The following is a 20,123-nucleotide window of genomic DNA, read 5'->3' as shown; positions in this document are numbered from 1 at the left end:
GGCGCCCTGGCTCTCACTTTAATAGACTCTCAGGGTACTACCCCTCGGGCCTCATGCACACACGTATGCGCACACCTATATACCCTGTGGTACACGAACGTGCCACCAGGGTTTCACATCCGCTGGTTACGTGCTAAGTAAGTCCTCACGTGTTCTGTAGGTATACAGCGATGCTTCATTGAAGAGGCATGTGTGTAGGCAGGAATGTCTATCCTTTTGGACTACCGTAAGTTCCAGATTGGAGGTAGAGAACTATAAGGAGATAAAACCAGGTGTCCCGAATTGCTGTTAACACTGAGGGCTGTCTCTGAGGCCCAAGGAGAGCTTGCCTGCCCCTTGTGATGAACCCAAGACAGATGCCCCAGCCTCCTGGGTGCTGAAAATAGGCCAGGACCTTATGCTTTGGCACTCAGTGGGACCTCGGACTCCTGGCTCGTTGCTTGGGAAGGGGAGAGACTGTTGTTTCCTTAGGATCCACACGTCCAGGCCCCAGAGGTGGTTTGGGCTCTTGGTGGCGTCCTGCTCTGGCTGTGCCAAGGGGAATGCGGGCAGCGTAGGGAGGTGGAAGGCATTGCTCTGAGTCAGAACCTGTGTGGTTCAGGTCTCGTACAAATGAGGTCCCCAGAGTGTCGGCTACAATAGCTGATGTGGAACATCGAGGTTTCTCGGGCAGGGAACCAACTATCCTGCCTGAGTCCTACTCCACTGCCTCTTAGAGCCCTTCTGACTCCAGCAGTAGAGTGTCAGGCCTTAGCTTTATTCTCGGACTAAATCTTTCTCTAACTCTAGAGGGAACGGATTCCTGGCAACAGGGTAGGAAAGGGCCCAGTAGATGGAGCTGCTGCCCCTTCTCTGGGTGCTGGTGTCTACTCTCTTAGCACTCTTGGCTTCTGTTGGAAGCATCCTGTACTACATAGGTGCTTAGTTCCTGTTTATTGAATTCAGTGCCTTAGAGGAGAACTCTTAGGAAAAAAGGTTTTCTCCACCCCTACTCCTGCAGTTTGAGGTAAGTGTGGTCCCAAAACAAGGAAGGGGCAGGAGAGGGCTTTTCCCCTCACGTTTCTAGTAAGGCCCATGCAAGGAAGCCTGTTGAGTCCCACATCGAGAGGGTGGTTCCACCAGGAAATGGTAGGGGGTCTCCCCGTGAGCAGTTGTGAGGGTTTATGTCTAGCTTGCTGTCTCTCCCCCGCTGCTGGTTGTGGGGCAGTGAACAATTAGAGCTGCACATCCTCCAGCAGGGAAGGCAGCCAGCAGACGCAGACTTGCTCTGCCTGCCTGTGGAGGCCGGTGAGGCCAGGGCCTGTTGGGACCTGAACCAGTGAGGCAAGTGGGTATGCGGTGCTGGCCTCCCTCCTCAAGCTCTCCCCGTGTGTCCGTTCACAGCCTTGTGCACAGGGTGTTGGGAGAGGGCGGCCGAAACTTGGGTGGGAGTCTTGGCCCAAAGCCCCCGGAGAGTGGAGGAATTGGGGGTGGACCCGAAATACTATTGGGGCTGAGCTGGCGGTTTCTTGGGCTCTGGCGGCTGCCTCCTGGGGTCAGAGGGTACATGCTCTCTTGCCCAGCAGGTCACCGGGCCTCCCTCCTGGCGGGGCTCCCACCCAGCTCCATGGGTTTGTCTCAGCAAAAAGTGCAGGGGAGGAGTGGAGATGAAGCTACGAAACCCCGAGAGGCAGAGCTGGCTTTCCCAAGTCCACCCCTTAGAGTTTGGAAGCTTAAGAGGCTGGCTGGGTCATGCTTCTGCTTGTTCTTTCCTACACCGCTCTGGTCGGAGAGCAAAAAAATCTCTCTTGTTTCTTCAGACTCCCTGTACGGAATCTGCGTGTTCCTCATTCCTAGACCCATCATTGTTGCATTTGGAGAGTTCTGTCTCCTCTGTATCTGTCCAACCAAAGTTTGTACCTAGTTCTCTCTGTCTGGTCTTGCGTGCTTCACTTGATAGCCCTTGTCATGAGAGTAACCGTTTCCTCTCACATCTGGGGAGCAAACTGCTTGGTGCTGGGGCTGTGGTGCAGTCCTGAGTCCCCGGCTTTGGTGGTTGTAGACGTTGGTCCAGAACAGACCCCAGGACCTAGCTCTTTCTAGGCAAGAGGAGCTTATGTGGGGACTGCTATGTTTGGGGTTAAGGGTGGGAAGGAAGCCCTTTCCATTCCTCTTGTTGTCTGTCACCTGATGGCCTTGCTCACATCATAAGCGTTAATTGAAATTGTGGTGCCCCGGAGGCAGCTGGGCCCCCCCCCCCCCCCCCCGCCCTGAATCAGCCTGACTCATTTACAGCTTTCTCCGAGTTACCCCAAAGGCTTCTCTTTTGAGGTGACAAATGTGGGGTTGGTTTCAGGTTTCATGTTTTTACATTACTAGGTGGAAAAAAAACCTTTCCAAACCAAAAAAACCAGCTTTTACAGCAGAAACAACATGTCCCGAGAGCGCTGGAAATTTCCCCTGTCCTCTCTCTGCTGCTCAGCCACAGAGACCAGTGACGGACGGAGGGGTTAAGAGGAGGGGGTTGGAGCTGAGGCAAGTGGAGCGTTGGGGACAGCCCCTTTGGAGGTGGCAGCATCTGCTTTCCTGCTTAAAGGCAGGGGAGAGCCTTTGCAGGGCCCTGTGGTCTCTAGTGAGGCCTGTGGTCTCTAGTAGCCAGCGGTAGATTGCCAAGGGACAGGGGTGGTCAGCTCAGGATAGACAGGGGCTGGGGAAGGGAACCACCTCACATCTCTCGCTAATTTGATCCCTGGAGATCGGGGGCAGGTCCCTCAGAGAGGGCTCTTTAGGTGGTGCAGTAGGTGGGAAGCTGCAGGATCCATCTGGCACATGGAGACTGGGAGACCACCCCTTCCTGTTACTGGCTGGTAGCATAAACTGCTCCCCGCCTGCCCCCCAGTGGGGGCAGATGGCCTCCATGGCAGATGGAGACCAGGCCAGCAATGGCTGGGTGAGCTTTCCGGTCCCAGCCTGGCCTCCCTGGCTAATAAGACAATTGAGAGGGGCAGTGACAGGGTGTGGTGTGTGCGTGTGTTTAGTAGGAGACAGAGTCCTGGCCTTCTTGGGCCATTGTGGAGGAGAGGTAAAGAGGGAACCCCACATGAAGTCTGGATCTTGGGGGCACGCCCAGGTTTTCTGTGTAGAGGTGGCAGGTGCTCAGGGCCCTGACGCTGCCCACCTACCCAGGCTCCCAGAACCCCCAGTTCTCGAGTGAAGGGGATGGTCCCCGGGGTGGGAGTCTCTGTTGCAGCTGGAGCCTGGTGGGCTTGATGCAGACCCCCTGCTAGGTCCCCAGAGCTGGGCCTGGGCAGCAGCTCCTCCCAGAGGACGTGCCCGTTTATTATGTGCTCGGGCTCCCTCACTGCGCAGGCAGGCAGCGGCCTTCATTAGCGGAGGAGCTGGGGTCTGTTTTGGCTGCCTCATCAGCATCAGTGAACTGCGTCCCTGCGAGATTTGATACAATTTAATTAACCTAATTAAAAGCTCTGATTGCAGAGATGATTGGGGTAGCGCCAGCAGCGACTGCATATTTATAATGAGCTGCAAGGTGTGGGACCGCAGCCAAACGCCACGCATCCTAATGAGCGGGAGCTGAGAGCCAGGGAGCGGGAGAGGGAACGTTTATTTTTGGCAACAATGCCCAGTTCTTCCCTGCCAGGGAGTCAGAGACCCAGGGAGTGAAGACCATCCTGCCCACTGAGCTCCTCTGAGCAAGGTAGGAGCAGGAGCATGTGCTCCCCACGCGTTCTTGTGCCTTTGGACGCCCACGTGAACGCACAGTGCCCGTGTTTGCCGCTTACGGAGTGGGGGGCTGGGACCCCAGCAGTGCACTTTCCCTGCCTCTCTCCATCTCTGGGAATCGGGCTGCCTTCTGAACCATGAGCCCTGGTTGGAGGAAACGGCTCAGTAGAACCACCTGGATTTTAGGACTTCGGGATCCCTGGGCTGTTCTCTCCGACTTGCCAAGGCAGATCCAGGCTGTGACGGGATTAGGCTGAGAGGCTGGGTGGGCATCGGAAAGGGGGTCTGGATGCCCGGGAGACCCAGGTGAGGATTTTGGGGTCTGGAGCAGACCGGAGAAACAGCAGAAATGGACTTCCAGCTCCTCTCAGTGCCCCAACTCACTGTCTTCTGAGGATGGCGTCCAGAGACGGCCATCTCCCCTGGACTCTTCTCTGCCACTGCTTCTGTCTGGGGACTCTTGGTTTGTCTGACTCAGCGTTTCCACTGTAAATCACATCTAATAATAACGAGAGTGAGAGCCGGGGCAAAGATGCCGTGGGTGAAGGGGGCACTGGTGAGAAGGGGCATGCTGCCCAGGTGCACTGGGGTGTCGAGCGGTGAAGGAGCTCTGGGGTGGCGGGAATGGGGGCTGGGTTCTGGAAGCCACCGTCAGAGGCCTTAGGGGGAAGAAGATGGGAGCAGCCCTCCTCCCGCACCCCCCTCCCTGCCCTGGGAGCTTGTGGAGGTCATGAGCTCATCCTGGCTGGCCCAGCCCCCCAGTGCTCTGAAAGCTGCCAGGACAAGATGAGATTTGTCCCCAGCCCACCTTGCAGAGCTGCAGCTGCTCAGCTCCCTTATCAATCTTCTCTGTGGGTTTAATCATCTCTCTGTCATCCTGCTGGGACAGCCCTCCCCATCCTGGCCCCGGCTTTCCTCCAATCCCCCTCCCCCAGACACGCCATCTTTCCTCTCCTGGACTTCCCTTCTAGGAGGCAGAGGGTGGGCCAGGGCAGCTTTGCCCCAGGTTTAGTCTCAGTGGTGGGGCCAAGGGGTCCCTGTTTCTGGAACAAGTAAAGGGGGGGCGGGGGTAAAGGTGATACTGATGGAGAATCTGTCCTAGCCAGGTCCCCATTATCTTTGGCTTCATTTCAGGCTGGGTAGGACAGGGTCTGGAGGTTGGCCACGAAGGCCTGCAGCCCAGATCTAAGAGATTCTTGTGTAGGTGCAGTATCTATCCCGTCCTTCTTCCTCCCTTCTGCCAGCCCCTTGGGAGCTGTGTCCACCCACGGCCATCCAGGCAGCCAGCTCTGGCCTCTTTCCCTGGGTGGGTCCTGTGGGGCCAGGCTACATGGAGCCTTGTGGGCCCAGGGGCCTGTGGGCAGGAACCGCAAGCCCACAGCTTTGCGTGCATCTTGGGAAAAAGGGTGCCCAGGAGTCAATGGAGCCTGTGTTGTGGTCCAGGCTGGGAGCCAGGGCGCAAGGGGATCTGGGGCCCCTCCTAGTGCTGACGTGCAAGATGACCTTCAGGGCAACTCTTCAACCCTCTCTGCTTCACTCTGTTTCCCCTTTAGAGCATTTGGGGCAATGGGCAGGGGGCAAAGGTGGCATGGCGTGGTGTATGTGCCCCTTGGAGGGAACATGAGAGAGATGGTCCTTCTTCCCCTGCTCATGGTCCCACTCAGGCATTCAGTGCAAATGGAAAGCCGGCTTCTTCCCATTTCTCAGAAGGGGATGGGAAGTCCCAAAGAGGGATAGGATCCAGGGGAGCATCACCTAGCTTGTCCTCAAGGTGCTGAGAGACACCCTCCTCCTCCCGGCCCCCGCCCCAGAGGTTCCTCTCAGATGGAGACCATAGGTTCTAGAGGGGCACTGACTAGTCTTGGGCTGGAGGGGGCTGGTCCAGTTCAGCCCAAGGCTGGGCTCAGTAGGACAATGGCATGTTGATGAGGATTTGGTTTTGGTCTCACATGACCTGCTGGGGGTGGATGGACTGCACGTGGCTGATCCGCCTGGGCTGACCTTTGGTCGCTGGCTAGGGAAGAGAGGAAGCCATGAAGGTCTCCTGCCCACTCAGTGCCCTGGGCCCCCTGCCACCCCCACCCCAGGCACTGCCCTCTGGGCACACGCACTCTGTCTTCACCTACCTTCTCTTAATCTCTCTCTTCCCTTTTTCTTTGCTTGTGTGTGAATGTACGTACGTTGTGTGCGAGCATGTGTGTTTGTGCAAGTGTGAGAAAGGCACCTGGAGGATGAAGGACAGTGAGAAAAGAAGCCCCTTTTGTGTATCCTTTCTAATCAAGGATGAACCTAATTTCTTCTGTTGTGGGGACAACGCCAGACTAGGACCAAAGTGTGCGTGCATGCATGTCTATGCACGTGTGTTCACGGGCAGGGTGGACACGTGTGCTCATGTAGAGGGCAGTGCTTCCTACCCTGGCTTATCCCATGACCTATGTCCTCTGGTGGGAGGGGGGTGACGTCTATGGTCTGCATCTTCCACCTCCTGCTGGAAGCCACATCCCCTATCTGGCACAGGGCCAGGGTGTCACTTTAAAAAGGGAAAAAGGAAGACTTCTTTGGGGTTGTGCAATTATTATAATCACTTGAGTGAACTAAAAATTAGCATTCAGTGAGGAGGCAAGGCATGCATGCACACACACATGTGCAACAACATGTACACGTACAATGAGAGCTATACACAGACAAGGATATGTAGAGGGAAAATCAAGATACAGAGAGACAGGGATATACTTACACGAACACCTGTGATTCTTTATTTTAATTTTATTTTTTCCTTTAAGTGTTTATTTATTTTTGAGAGAGAGCAGCGGAGGCACAGAGAGAGAGGGAGATACAGAATCCCAAGCAGGCTCTGCACTGTCAGTGTAGAGCCCCATATGGGGCTCGAACTCATGAACCACAAGGTCATGGCCTGAGCCGAAATCAAAAGTCGGATGTTCAGGGCGCTTGGGTGGCTCAGTCAGTTAAGCGTCTGACTTTGGCTCAGGTCATGATCTCATGGGTCATGGGTTTGAGTCCTGTGTCAGGCTCTGTGCTGACAGCTTAGAGCCTGGAGCCTGTTTCAGATTCTGTCTCCCTCTCTCTGCCCCTCCCCCGCTCGCACTCTGTCTCTCCCTCTCTCTCAAAAATAAAACATTAAAAAAAAAATTAAAGAGTTGGATGCTCAACCAACTGAGCCACCCAGGTACCCCTACACCTGTGATTCTTAAATGGGGTTATCTGTCCTTCTTTTCCTCACCAAGATGCTCAGGTGGATGTAGCAAAGGGGGCGATCTCAGGAGAATCTTTCCCTGAAGTCCCTAAAGGGTCGAGGGCAAGCCAGTACAAATGATTTGATACAGCAAACATTATGTGAAGATTTTTAAACGAGCTCTCCTTCGTGGGGAGTCCCAATACAACTTTTTCTCTAAGGCTAGTCTACCACTTCACCCCCTCATTGGCCCCGGTACTATGTGGAGGGAAGTTAAATTTCCAGACTTGGCATTAGATGGGGGTGGGTGCCGGATACTGGCATGGGGAGGCCTGTGGGTGAGAAAGGGATAGCATGTGTGCCCTCAGACTTATTCTCCAGGTATCTCTCACATTAACAGCTTTGAGTGGTTTGGCTGAGGAACATTTCTGGATGTTTCTACCTCCTTCCCCTTTGTTCCCTTTTTTGCTCCCCTACACCCTCCCCTCCCCAATATAGTTCTGTTAATCCCATTGGATGCTGGGCAGATAGTGCAGGGATGGTCTTTAGCACTGAAGCAGAAAGGACAGAGCTGGGAAGGGCTGGGTTGGGGGCTGGGCCTGAGGTTGGTGCGGGGCACAGTGGGGTTGAGGCTGAGTTTCGAGCTGGGATTTGAAGCTGAAGCCAAGTAGAGCATGGACTAAGGTGGGGTGTTGGAGGTTGGGTTGGCAGAGCATCTCTTTCAGTCTTGACAGGATTCTGAGAAGCCTATATTTGGAGTCCAAGGCAGATGTTCTCCCCCGGTGAAGGGAATGTTTGGTGTCTGCTGTCCCCTTGGAGGGGCGGGATAGATCCCCTCCCCCTGCTCCCCTCAGCTAAGCAGAGTCATACATCACCAAGGGGCCGGGGCTCCCTAGATGTATTGCCCTAATACGTCGCTATAGCAACCCCACTCGAATCCTGCATTATTCTAATGTGGTCCCCCTCCCCACTGTGATGTATAGCTTGGGTCTCAGAGCTGGGAGGCCCCTTCTCTGAGTCTGCTACAAGTACCCCAGGGATGGGTGGGTCGGAGGCCAGCTTGGCTTCTTTGGGCCCTGTCTTGCTTCTCTTCACCCTGGGCACGGGATCCTTTGTGAGGCTGGGTATGGAGATGGGGTCTGGCCCATTAGCCCACCCACCCGCCTGCCCAGAGAGGGGAACCGGCAGGCCATGTGTCCTGGCCCAGGCACACGAGTGCCTGACGCACCGACCCACGCCAGCCTGCCTGGCCTGGGGACCTGAGGCCTTGGGGTTGGGGGCCAGGGCAGGACAATGGCTGCATTCCTGCTGTGAGCCACAGGCCCCCATTGTTCCTGTGGACACTGCCTACTTGAGGGTTGTGATTCTGGCCCTCACCCCATGGGGGGCGTAGGATGCTCCCTGGACCACTCCCCCGCGGGACCATAGAGGGGTGATTCATGGGGTGGCCAGGGCATAGCAAGCCCCAGCTGTGCCCAGATTCTGGGGGGTGGGAGGGGGAGGCCACTGAGGGTTGTTTGTGTCGCGGGGGGTGTGTGTGTGTTGAATAGTCAGAGGACTCCAGGCCATGGACACCAACCACGTCATCTCCTACCCCTCCTCATGTGTGGGCTGGTCAGAGAGGCCCCATTGTCAGAGGGGCAGGCCCACCCAGGCTAGAAGGGAAGCGAGAATTGAGAGGGGCCACTTCAGAGCTGAGAGGATCCAGAGACCACCCCTCACACCACATTGGTGGGAAAATTGAGGTCTGAACAATGGCAGGGACTTGTTTAAGGTCACACAGCCAGGTGGTGACAGGCCTAGGACCAGAACATTTCTCCATATCTCCCTGGTGCTGAGATGCTGCTGCCATTTGTGGTAGAAAAGACTGAGTTCCAGTGGCGATCTTTAGCCTTGGCAGAAGTTATGTTTATAAGCACCTTCCTCTCCTCTGCTTCCTTTGAAATCTCTCTAGTTTAGGTCAGCACTTGGCATTCTTGGAGTGAGAAAACAGAGCTAAGGGGAGTCCTAGGGCCACACAGAAGCCATACTGACTGCATCCTCTGTGGGGCCCTGAAGAAATGAATGGCGCGTGGAGGTTCCCAGTGCTCTGACACACAAGATGCATAGATGCAACAATAGACTTCATTGTTTCCTCCCGAACAATGATCTCACGTGGGTCCTCACATGCCTACCCTACATGACTGAGAGGTAGTGAGGGGAAGAAGCTAATGCAAGAGAATTTTAAGGACGGGGGGCTGGTCTGATTTATCTCTGTGTTCCCAGTGCTCAACATAGGGCCTGATTGTTAAATTGGATCATGGGATGTGTGGATGGATGGTGGGTGGTTGAAGAGGTGGTTAAGGGTGGGATGAATGGGTGGGTGGTTGAAGAGGTGGTTAAGGGTTGCATGGATGAATGGATGAGCTGGTGGATGGACGGATGGATGGATGGATGAATAAATGAGGGAATGCCTACTTCATATGTTAAACTCCAGGGATGACACAACTTGGGTCATACCAAAGATGGATAGTGGAGTGAGGCCTGGACCCAGGCACCTGGGACCCACCTTCGACGTTAGGATGCCCTGTAGCATAGTTTGTTGGTTAACCTCTGGGTAGGGTGGCAGTAGAATCAGGAGTTGGGGCCTGGAAGGAATCTACACTCAGACTTAGTCTCATAGTAAGTGGCTCCCCAGGATCTAGGAGCCTCAGTCCTGAGTTGAGTCTTCTGTGCTGGGATCAAAGGAGGGGGTGGGAGCCCATTAGTGGATGGGTACTGGCCAAGGCAGCAAGAAGCATGAAGGTTTAGGGAGGGGGAATGAATGGGGTCTTGAGGGCGCTGGGGCTGAGTGATTTTGCCTCCTCAGGGTCAGGCCCTGAGCAGTGAGCCCCAAGGGAAACCCTTATTCATTCTTCAAGACCCAGCTTAAATACTGCTACTGCCGTCTATGAGGTTTTCTCTGACCGTCTTGGTGCTATCTCCCCAGAGCCTACACAGAGCCTTGGAAGGGACTCAGTACACATTCTTGGGGACATGGGATTGTCACGAAGAGGCAGAAGTAGGGGATAGGTTGGGAAACTGCATCTGCCACTAACTTTCTGGGTTCTTTTGGGCAAGTCCCTCCACACCCTTGGGCCTCCATTTCCTCATCTGTGGAGTGGGATGGAGAGCTTGAACTTTTCTTTCCAGAGTGAGTGGTTTTGAGAGTGAAGAGGAGTAATTCGGGGTGGGGGGGGCAGGGGGAAGCATTGCTGGAATCAAGCTGGGCATGATTTTTCCACACTGATTCAGCCCAGGAATAATACAATAACATATATTGTACATATGAAATTAATTTTATGGCTGACATTTAATGTGTACTTACAACATGCCAGGCATTCTTTTAAGTGTTTATATAATCTCTCAGCAATCCTACCAGGCAGGTGCTATCATGATTTTCTTTTGACAGACAAGGAAACTGAGGCATGGAGAGCATAAGCAGCTAGCCTGAGGTCCCAGGGGTAGCAGGTGGTGCAGCCAGAAGGAAAGCCTGTGAAGACACCAGGTCCCACCTTCCTTGCCTCATGTATGCGGTCGCTCAGTATGCAGCTCTCTGAATGGATGCACGAGGAGGGCTCCCTGACCTCTTCGGGGAGCTCGGGCAAGGCATTCAGCTTCCTTGAACCTCATGGCAAAGTGGTGGAGAGAGGAGGCAGATCCTAGCCGATGAGCTCCAACACCCTTGGTCCCCAAGCTTCTCTTTCTGGCCTAGTCTTGAGTTCTGGAACCTCCTCTACCTTGGGCCCATGCCCCAAGCACTGGACACTGCTATTCACTGCTGTAAATAGAACATGGATCCAGGTGTTAGATGGAATAGGTTTTATTCCAGCTTTTATCATGAACTAGTCTTGTTGCCATGGACAGGTCCCTAAAGCTCTCTGGGTACCAGTTTGTTCATCTGCAGAATAGGAATAATTAATGTGAGATAATGAAAGTAAGTACGAAGTAAGTGCTGGGTAAGTATTATGTCAGAACGCCTTGGACAGAGTGGGGGCCACGGCCAAAGTTCATTACATTTTGGCTTTCTTTCCCGTTCACTTGTTTTTGTACAATGCCCTGCATAGGCCCCACAATAAAACAGCTTTCATTCATTCATCACCTACTTATGCCAGGCACTCTATGTACATCATCCCACTTAATTCTCAAAATAGCTCTATGCTGTAGGCATTGCCCTCATCAACATATCAGGAAACCAAGGCACAGAAAGGGTAAGTAGCTGCCCTAAAGTCACACAGCTGATAAGAGGTAGAGCCAGGATTTGTACCCAGATCTGTCTGGTCCTATAGACACTGTGCTTCACCATTCCGCTCCCTGCTTCCCGCAAGACACAGCTTCCCTAGGAACTTTGATGACAATGTCTGGAGGGGGCCTTACTGGAGAGCCGGGTCTGCCCACAAGTTGCTGGGGTCAACTTTAGCAGCTTCTGTTTGGAGGGAGCACTCCCTCCTCTCAGGGTGGCCAGTCCCAGGGAAAGGCCAAGCAAGGTGACAGTTTTCCACCCTAAGCAAGGAGAGCAGTAGCCACGCAGGGTCCAGGTCTGCCCCTGTTCAGAGCTGAATAATCTGGAGCCTTTGAAGAAGGATTTCTGAAAAGCCATCAGGAGTGAATCATTGACTTAGGGAGGCGATGAATCAACGGGGAGTTCATAAAACGGCAAATGAATCGGGTGTGAGAACGACGGAGCCACTGCTATTCCCCAGAACCCTCCGGGGACAGAGAGCTGAGAGAAAAGAAATAAAAATAACACGGGGCCTCGAGCCTGCTACGAACCGGAGTTAGCCCCTCCTTCTGTGGGGAAAGACGGACGGGCCAGAGAGATGAGACCCGCTGGTGGGTGAAGTGGGGCCAGAGGAACGCTCCCGGGGCACTGTTGGCTCCCTGGGTCCAGGCGGCGGGTGCCATTAGCAAATGTCTTTCCCCCTTCTTTTCAGGAGCCCTCGCAAGAAAGAACACTGATTTTGACGAACACCCAAAATAATGTGAGATCAGGCACCATGCATTATGCATGAGGTCTGATTTAACATGAACATTATTTCTTGTGTACGAGACCATATGCCTCCGTGCTGTCTCTGCAGCCTAATAATACCCGGACCCACCCTGGTCAGGCTCAGCTAACGACATGTCCACTGGGTGTGTGCGTGGGGGGCGTTGAAGCAGAGCCCTCCTGGTGCTCAGCTCAGTTGAAGGGAGCCCATTCAGATGCCCTGGAGGTGGGTGGGAGGTGGGTTGTGCCCCTGGAGAAACACCAGGGAGCTGGGGTGGATGTAACTGTGTGAAAGCTCCAGTGCACGTGTGTCTGTGTGTAAGTGTGTGTGTGACATCAGGAGCCCATGACTAGGTGATGGTTCATCGTGTGGTGATGTGGGGGCATGTGCAGAGCTGAGGTTTTTACTGCACAAGAGGGACGGCGGCAGGAATGGATAGATCTAATTGCTGTGTGTGTTTGTATATATACACGCATATGTACGTGTGGGGGTGTGTGTTTAAAAAATAAGATCACACATACATACAAACACACAGCCTAACTTTAATTATCTGAAGGGAGCAGGAGAGATCTGGGAGGAGCCGGGAACAATGACGGGCAGGGATTGGAAAGCGGCTTGTGGGGTAAGTGCTTGCACGTTCTGAGAGAAAGGGCCCCGGTCCAACGCCGCAAAGCATGGTTGTGTGCGTTCAACCAAATGTTTACAAGTGCCAGGTTAGCTCCGGAGAGCCCAGTGCCCAAGACAACAGGGCTGGCACTGGCCCGCGTTTATGGGTGTGGCCACGAGCGTGTGAGCATGTGTGTGAGGTAGCAAGTTGGCGAGGGCGTGCTTGGGGTTCCAGTCGGCCAAGGGGAGGAGGGCTGGGCATGGGTGCGAGTGGGAGAGAGACAGGAGATAGCCTGATGGTGAACTTCTGAGAACGGTGGAGAACCGGAGGGGAGGTAGGTGAAGGAAGGATTGTGGGCAAGCCTGTGTGCACGTGAAGCAGGGTTGCCTTCTCGGAGGTGACAGTTGCCTCCGCTCTACCCGGCAACCCACTTACCATAGCCAACTTGAAGCTGAGTTTTGGGGGGCGGGATGCTCAGCTGTGAGGCGGCCCTGGTGACTGTGGCCACGTCCCAGCTCAGGGACCAATAGAGGGCAGTCCTCCCACATGGAGCCCCGAATGGCTGGCCAAACACTAATTCCGATGCCTTCAAATAGGCAGGGACTAGATGGCCAGCTCCTGTGGCTTCAGTCACTCAGCTAGAGGCCCTGGGTGACTCCCGTTCGCTAAGCTTAGGGGGAACAGCTGGGCCAGATAATTAACCTACTCTCACTCCTCTCCCTACTCAGGCGGGTCTCCTTTCTGGAACTCAAGCCCTGCTCCAAAAGGCCTGGGCCCGGGAAAGCCACTGGGAACTTGACCCTCCCACATGCAGGCCCAGAGCCTCTCCGGAGGAGACTCCATTCCTAACAGCTCTAAGTGGGTGGCTACGGTTGGGGGTCAGCTAGTTCTGTGGACACCCAGCCCAGTCTTGGGGTCGAGGGATGATTGTACAGGACCTAAGCCATGTGACATACAAGCTAGTACAACTTCCTGGGGCAGGACGTGGAGGGAGAATATAGGCGTCCTTGAGGTTTAGGTTCTGGGTTTGCCTTGTCGACAATGATGGCCACCTTCCTTCTTGTTTTAGCCAACCCCCACCCTGTCAATGTTTTCCCAGCTCAAGGCATTAGTGGTATAGCATGGCCTTCCTTTCCCCCCTATTTCTGGGAGCGGCTATAGCACACACACACACACACACACACACACACATTCATACACCAACACACAGGTTCACATGGGGAGAATGAAGCTCTCTTAAGGAACAGAATCTGTGTCCACATGATCATAGACAATAATTTTCTTCAGGTGAGAAGGGGAGAGAGCTGGGATCAGAAAATTCCAAATCTGCTTGGGAAGGCTTGGGCTTCCCTGAAGACTGATGCTAGGGCCGTCTGCCTCTCTTGAATGCAAGGAAGTCTGGGGCTCTCGGGAGTGAGCACGTAACTCCACGTACACACGGGATGGAGAAACCTTTCCTAAGCTGTATTGTATCCAAGGAGGAAGACTCCAGGCCAAAATCTGTCTCTCTCCCTGTGGTTTCTCCTCACACAGTCAAATGTGCTATGGTTCCTATGGCCATCCCAAGCTGGAGACTAGGGAAAGGACCTCTGGGGGCTTCTGTGACCAAGGGGTCTGTCACTGGGTAGCTGTCCCAGGCTGGTGCTCGTTAAGTAAAATCTTCACAAAGTGGAAGCTTTTCTCCCATCCTTGTTTCCACTTTTTTTTTTTTTTTTTTTTTCATTTTTTTGTTCTACTCCTCAGCTGCTGCTCGTTCTTGGGAGGCCACATTGTTTTGCTGTTTTTGAGTTGACTTGCTTAAATAATAAATCCACCCTCTTGTACAGGATTAAGCAGACAATTAGGAAATCAATCAATCAATTGGTGTCAGCTGCAGGCAGAGGCCAGAGAAAGGCCTGGTCTTCCCTGTTGCCTTTCCAACCTCCAAACCTGCTGAGGCTCAGGGCGGTGCAGGCGGCAGGGAGCTCTGAGCTTCATTTGCTTCCATTTCAGGGCCCCGAGGCTGGGACAAATCCAGGAATGGAGGAATGAGGAGAGAGTGTGGGGGAGTATGGGGCTGATTCGAAGTTCTCCACTTAGTGGAGCAGGAAATGGAGGCCATGCTGTCACCTGGCTGTTACATTCCCGGCCTCGTCTTCAAGCGTTGAGAGGGCTCACTGGGCCCACCAGCACAGGCAATGGCTGGGACACGGGCACGAATTACAGGGCTAATTGCCCAGTAGGCTGCACTGAAGAAGGGAGGAAAAAGAAACCAGCAGTGAGAGGCTGAGCCTTGGAAAAATCTTGGCGGCCTGTGTACTTGCAGAGATAATTCCTCCTGAGATTGAGGGTCAGAGCCCAGAAAGTCACCAGGGACTCTCAGCATGGTGCCATCATCCTAAAGCCTCAGCCTAGCCAGGTACCACTGAACTGGCGGCCTGGGAACACCTCTCTGGGTGCCCAAGATGCGTCGGCTGGAGCCAAGGCCTCTCCCAGGCCCTGGGCTTGGGCAGCTTCCCTGGCAGGAGGGGGCCACGCATACACGCTCACTAGGGACACAACTTATCCCCACCCCCCAACCCTGTCCAGTGCTTGTGCTGCTTCAGGTTTTGTGTCCATGAAGAGTAAGAGAAACCTCATTTAGTTCCTCCTGAGAAAACTGAATCCATGTTTTATGTGTATCTTTAAAAGTTGTTTTAAAGGAAAAAGAGAATCTTGACTGGGATACAGGTAACCTTGAGCCCTGGCCCTGGAATCCAGATCTTCCCCCACCATCATGACTTTGAGGAGGTGGTGGGGAGACATTTGCTGCTGAGAGCTTGAACGGGGAGATGTCTGAGACTGCATCTTTCCCCCCAGGTACATGGCTGTACCACTGTTGAGTCTTCCCACAGGCATAGGCATCACTCCCTGAGTGGGGGAAGGGGGGTTTCCTTAGGGACCCATCCCTGGAGAGATGGAAGGGCCTTCTGGTGGCACAATTGTTTTTGCTCTCATTCCTCCACCAGAGAAGCTGGGGCAGGTGGTTTGTTTGCAGAGAAGTAGGACTGGCTTTGCCTAAGCAAACAGGCAGGACTCCCTCCCCAGGCCCACTTAATTCCCGCAGGACCACTGTGGAAGCTGTTAGAACTCCCAGTGGATCCAGGTAGGTTCAGGCACCATTCGTTCTGTGGGTGGAGAGCCAGCTGGGGTGGGCTGGTGGGGCCTGACCCTGCTTCCGACTGCCCCATGACCTGGGAGAGTAAAGCTGGCCTGGATGCCACACACGAACGCAAAGGGAGACCAAAGTCAGGGTCTGGGGTCTTGGGTGGGGAACACAAAGATGCCAGGCTGGTGGTCCACGTGAGACAGGCAATTCTTCCTTGGCTGAGAAGCAGTTGTGCCTGGGGAATGGCTGTCCCGAAATCAGTGTGGTGTCTGCAGTGTCGTAGGTCCTGGTCTGGTCTCAGGATAGTCTTGTTTACGGGAGGGGACACGAGGCAGCTTCATCTTCCCTAAAACTCACTCGCCTAAAGGCAGGGGCCCAACTGTTGCCCAAGTAACAGGCAGTCCTCATACTGGCCTGAGAGAAGGTCTGCGTGGTCACCTTGTTCCAAGATAGTGTGGCCGGAACTTTAGGAGAGGTTAGCTAGGGTATCCCAACGCTTTACCAGCAAACCAACCCAACCCTCGTAGTAAAAAGGACAGGACACAGCCCTGGGGTACATGTTTATGTGAGTAATAAAATATTTACTATAACATAAATATAAAGGGAACTTCCCAGTCTACATTATTTTTTTTTTGCAATAAAGATACAAAGAATGCACCAAACATTGTTCCAAAAAATAATAAAAATAAAATAACAAAATTTAAATCCAAACTGTAACAAACAGAACAAGAAATGGAGAAGGGGGGAAGCTCCAAACACATCCAGAAAATAAATAGAGATGGGTCAGAAATTTGGAAATCATATTAAAATATTTTTTTTTCGGATTATTCGGTGTACAAAATCCTTTAGGATGGGGATGGAGGGCAACCCGGAAAACCAAAAATAAAAACCAAGCACAAAATGTTTCTTCTCCCCGCCAGTGTGTACATATCTCACATATTTACATGGTTCCCACCTCACCCCAAACTTGGGGATTTCTCTCCTGGCCGCCCAGCATCCCGCATCCCAGGTGGGGCTGGAAAGGGAGCAGGCGGAAGCTGCAGGGAATCAGGCAGAAGGTTCTCAGGGTACGGCTTATTTCTACAGCTGGTCCAAAAATATCTCCAACTTTGTCAAGTTTCATTTGTTTGTGGCCAGGAGGGCAGGGCCCCGCGGGGAGCGGGGGCCCTGCTGTGCAGCGGTCAGTCTGCAGCGGGGCAGAAGCCTCTTCCCATGGACTATGTTGTGGGAGCGCAGACCCCTCCCGCGTGGCCGGGAACCGAATCGCAGCTCGGATAAAACGAAACGAAAAAATGAACACTCGAATCTTTTTTGTTAGTTTTTTTTTTTGTTTGTTTTTGTTTTGCTTTTTGGGGGTAGGGCAGGGGAAGGTAAGGGGAAAAAATAAATTAGGCTAGATTAAAGCTTTGGCTATTTCCTGCTTTTATACACAGACGCGGCTCTCGCGGCCTCCCCTCCGGGGCCCCGATAAATACAGTATACAGCGATTTAAATTAAGGGCGCGGGCGGAGTTAGAAGGACCCCAGGAGCCGAGAGGCTCCGTGAATAAATAAAAACCGTAAAAAACCAAGCCCGGAGGAAGGGTAAGGGGGGGAGGTGGGGCGCATCCTTATGAGAGAGAAGAGGCGTGGAGCGAATAAAGTGACAGTCCCCCACCCTCAACCCGCAGGCTCGGGAGTCCGCGCCGGGGAGAGGGACAGGGCACCCTCCTCTCTTCGTCCTCTCTCCCGGGGAATCCCTAACCCCGTACCGCGTTACCTGTCGCTGTGGGGAGGCCGCTGCCGGGATCCGGCCCCGAACAGCCCGGGGGGGGCAGGGGCGGGGGTCGTCGAGGGGATGGGGGCGGGGAGCAGGCGGCGGGCAGGATGCCCGGTGAGTTGGCGCGTTTCGGATCTCCGGCTCCTCTCTCCCGGGGCTCGGGCGACGCAGCCTATCGGCCGTCTTCGCCGCTAGCCAGAGAGGGTCATCCGGGTGTTTGGTTTTGTTCGAAAGTTTCTGGGCTTTTTGTAAAATCCAAAGCAACCGAACAAAAAGAGTTCAGGCCGCGCGGCGCCTCGCCGCGCGCCGGCGGGGGCCCGGCCCGCGGGGTCACTGCACCGAGCCGGGCAGTGTGTGATGGTGGTGGTGGTGCAGTGCGGCCGGCGGGGGCGGCGGGGGCGGCGGGGGCGCCGAGGGCGGCGACGCACCGCCCCCGCCCGGCCCCAGCTCGCCCGGTGCGTAAACGTCGTCCATGGGCGGGTGGCCGGCCCCGGCCGCCGGGGTCATGCGCTTCTCCTTCTGCCGCCGGTTGCAGAACCAGACGCGCACCACCTCCTTCTCCAGCTGCAGGCTGTCAGCCAGGCCGGTGATCTCGTGCGCCGAGGGCTTGGGGCACTTGAGAAAGTGGCTCTCGAGTGCGCCTTTGACCCCCACCTCGATGGACGTGCGCTTCTTGCGCTTGCGGCCCTGCGCCGCAATCTTGTCCAGGTTGGTGGGGCTGCCGCTGGACGAGTCGGTCTCCTCCAGCCACTTGTTGAGCAGCGGCTTGAGCTTGCACATGTTCTTGAAGCTCAGCTGCAGGGCCTCGAAGCGGCAGATGGTGGTCTGCGAGAACACGTTACCGTACAGCGTGCCCAGCGCCAGCCCCACATCGGCCTGCGTGAAGCCCAGCTTGATGCGCCGCTGCTTGAACTGCTTGGCGAACTGCTCCAGGTCGTCCGAACTGGGCGCGTCCTCGTCCGAGTGCTCGCCCACCGACGAGCCACCGCCGCCCGCGCCTGGGTGCAGGTGCGCCGCCGCCGCGTGCAGGCCGCCCGCGTGTGCATGTCCGTGTGCGTGTCCGTGGGCGCCCAGGTGCGGCGGAGGCGACGGCTCCAGCTGCGCCTCGTGGCCGTCCTCGTGCAGCGCGTGGTGCAGGCCGGGCCCCGCGCCGCCGCCGCCCGCCGCCAGCATCCCGGCCAGGCCGCCGCCGCCGCCCCCCGGGTAGGCCGCCTGCGCGTACAGCCCGAGCGGCTGGGGCTGGTGGCCCCCGCCAGCTCCTGGGGACGGCGACATGGCCGGGCCCAAGTGGTGCGCCGTGCCGCCCTGTGCCCATGCCGCGCCCGCGTGGGCCGCCCCCTGATGCACCAGGCGCGCGTGGAAACCTCCTCCGCCGCCGCCGCCGTCGTCGGCTCGGCCGGTACTGCCGCCGCCCGCCTTGCCGTGTTCCAGGTGCGGGCCCCCGGCCCAGTCGCCGCCGCCGCCTCCTCCCGTGGGTAGCCACTGGGGGTGCGCTAGGCCCACAGGGTGGCCCGCGCCCGCGCCCAGCCACTCGTGGTGCATCAGCTTCTGCACTTCGCGGTACGCGGCCCCCGCGTGCAGCCGCTCGGCGGCCGCCGCCGCCGCAGCTGCCGCCGCGGCGTCCGGGTGCATAAGCGGTCCTGTGCCCCCGGCTCCGCCGCCGGGGCCCCGCGGCAGGTACTGCGCGGTGGTGGCCATGCCGCCCCGCGCCCAGCGCCGCGCCGCCGCCGCCGCTCCGCTCCGTCTGCGGGCCCCGCCGCCGCGCTCCGCCGGCTTAAAGCCCCGACCGGCTCGGCGCTCCGGAGCCCCACCCCACCCGCCGCCCATTGGCTGCCCGCGGAGCCGCCTCCCGCCCCCCGGCCACGGCCCCCGCCCCCCGCGTCCGCCTGCCGCCCGGCCCGGCCGCCCAGAGCTCTCCATTGGGCCTCGCTCCCGGGGTCCCGCGCGCCGGCCGTGCTGATTGGCCGCTGGGGCTTCATTCACGGCCCCCCTACCGTCCGCTTACATACTCACGCCCCGGGGGCGCGGCCGCCACGTGGGGAGTGGCGCGGGGGTGGCACTGGGACCGCACCCCCTCTCGTCCTGGCTGCGTGGGCCCCCGCTTACCCCCGGTGCAGGAGACTCGGAGCCCGGCAGGTCCCACACTCCACGCGAACTGAATTCCCGCCCGTCTCCTGCCCGGGCGGCCAAGAGGCGGCGGCGGGGATTGCGGGCTCCGGGAGGCGCTCAGGCTCCGAGAAGCAGCTCAGCCCCGCGCTCCTCCCTCCGCAGTGCCGCTGCCGGCGGGCCGGGAATCCCGCGGGTCTCGGCGGCTGCGAGCCGGAGGCGGCGCGGGTCCCGGCTCGGTTCCGGCGCGGCTGCTCACCTCGGCCGCCTTGCCTCCCGCAGCTTCAGCCGGCACAGAGCTCTCCTCTGCGCGCCTCCCCGGCCCGTCTCGTTTTCCCTCTTCTCCTTCTAGACCCAGCGTCGCAACTCCGCCGACCTACGCGGCCCCGAGAGCGCGTCGGGTGCGGGTAGAGTCGGACCGGCCCTGGCTTCCCGCCTCGTGCGGGTTCCCCTTCTTCCGGACTCCGCGGACCAGGTGAGTACGGCGCGGGCGGCTCGGGGCCCGCATGGCCGGCGGCAGCGATGCTTCGGGAAGGCGGGAGCTCCCGTATCCAGGCCGCGTTCCGGGCTTCCAGAGTGAGAGGACCTTGAGGTAGAGACCGAAGC

General features: G+C 56.5%; 1 protein-coding gene across 1 annotated transcript; it reads right to left on the bottom strand.

Moving 5' to 3' along the window:
- Positions 1-16,128: 16,128 nt before the first annotated feature.
- POU3F1 (POU class 3 homeobox 1) lies at positions 16,129-19,109 on the bottom strand. Its single transcript, XM_049617458.1, has one exon. It carries the CDS (start codon positions 19,107-19,109, stop codon positions 17,742-17,744), a length of 1,368 nt encoding a protein of 455 aa, XP_049473415.1. The 3' UTR covers positions 16,129-17,741.
- Positions 19,110-20,123: the final 1,014 nt, after the last annotated feature.

This window comes from Panthera uncia (genome assembly GCF_023721935.1).
Source record: "Panthera uncia isolate 11264 chromosome C1 unlocalized genomic scaffold, Puncia_PCG_1.0 HiC_scaffold_4, whole genome shotgun sequence".
Taxonomy (NCBI): domain Eukaryota; kingdom Metazoa; phylum Chordata; class Mammalia; order Carnivora; family Felidae; genus Panthera; species Panthera uncia.
This window is presented reverse-complemented; position numbering and strand designations above follow the sequence as displayed.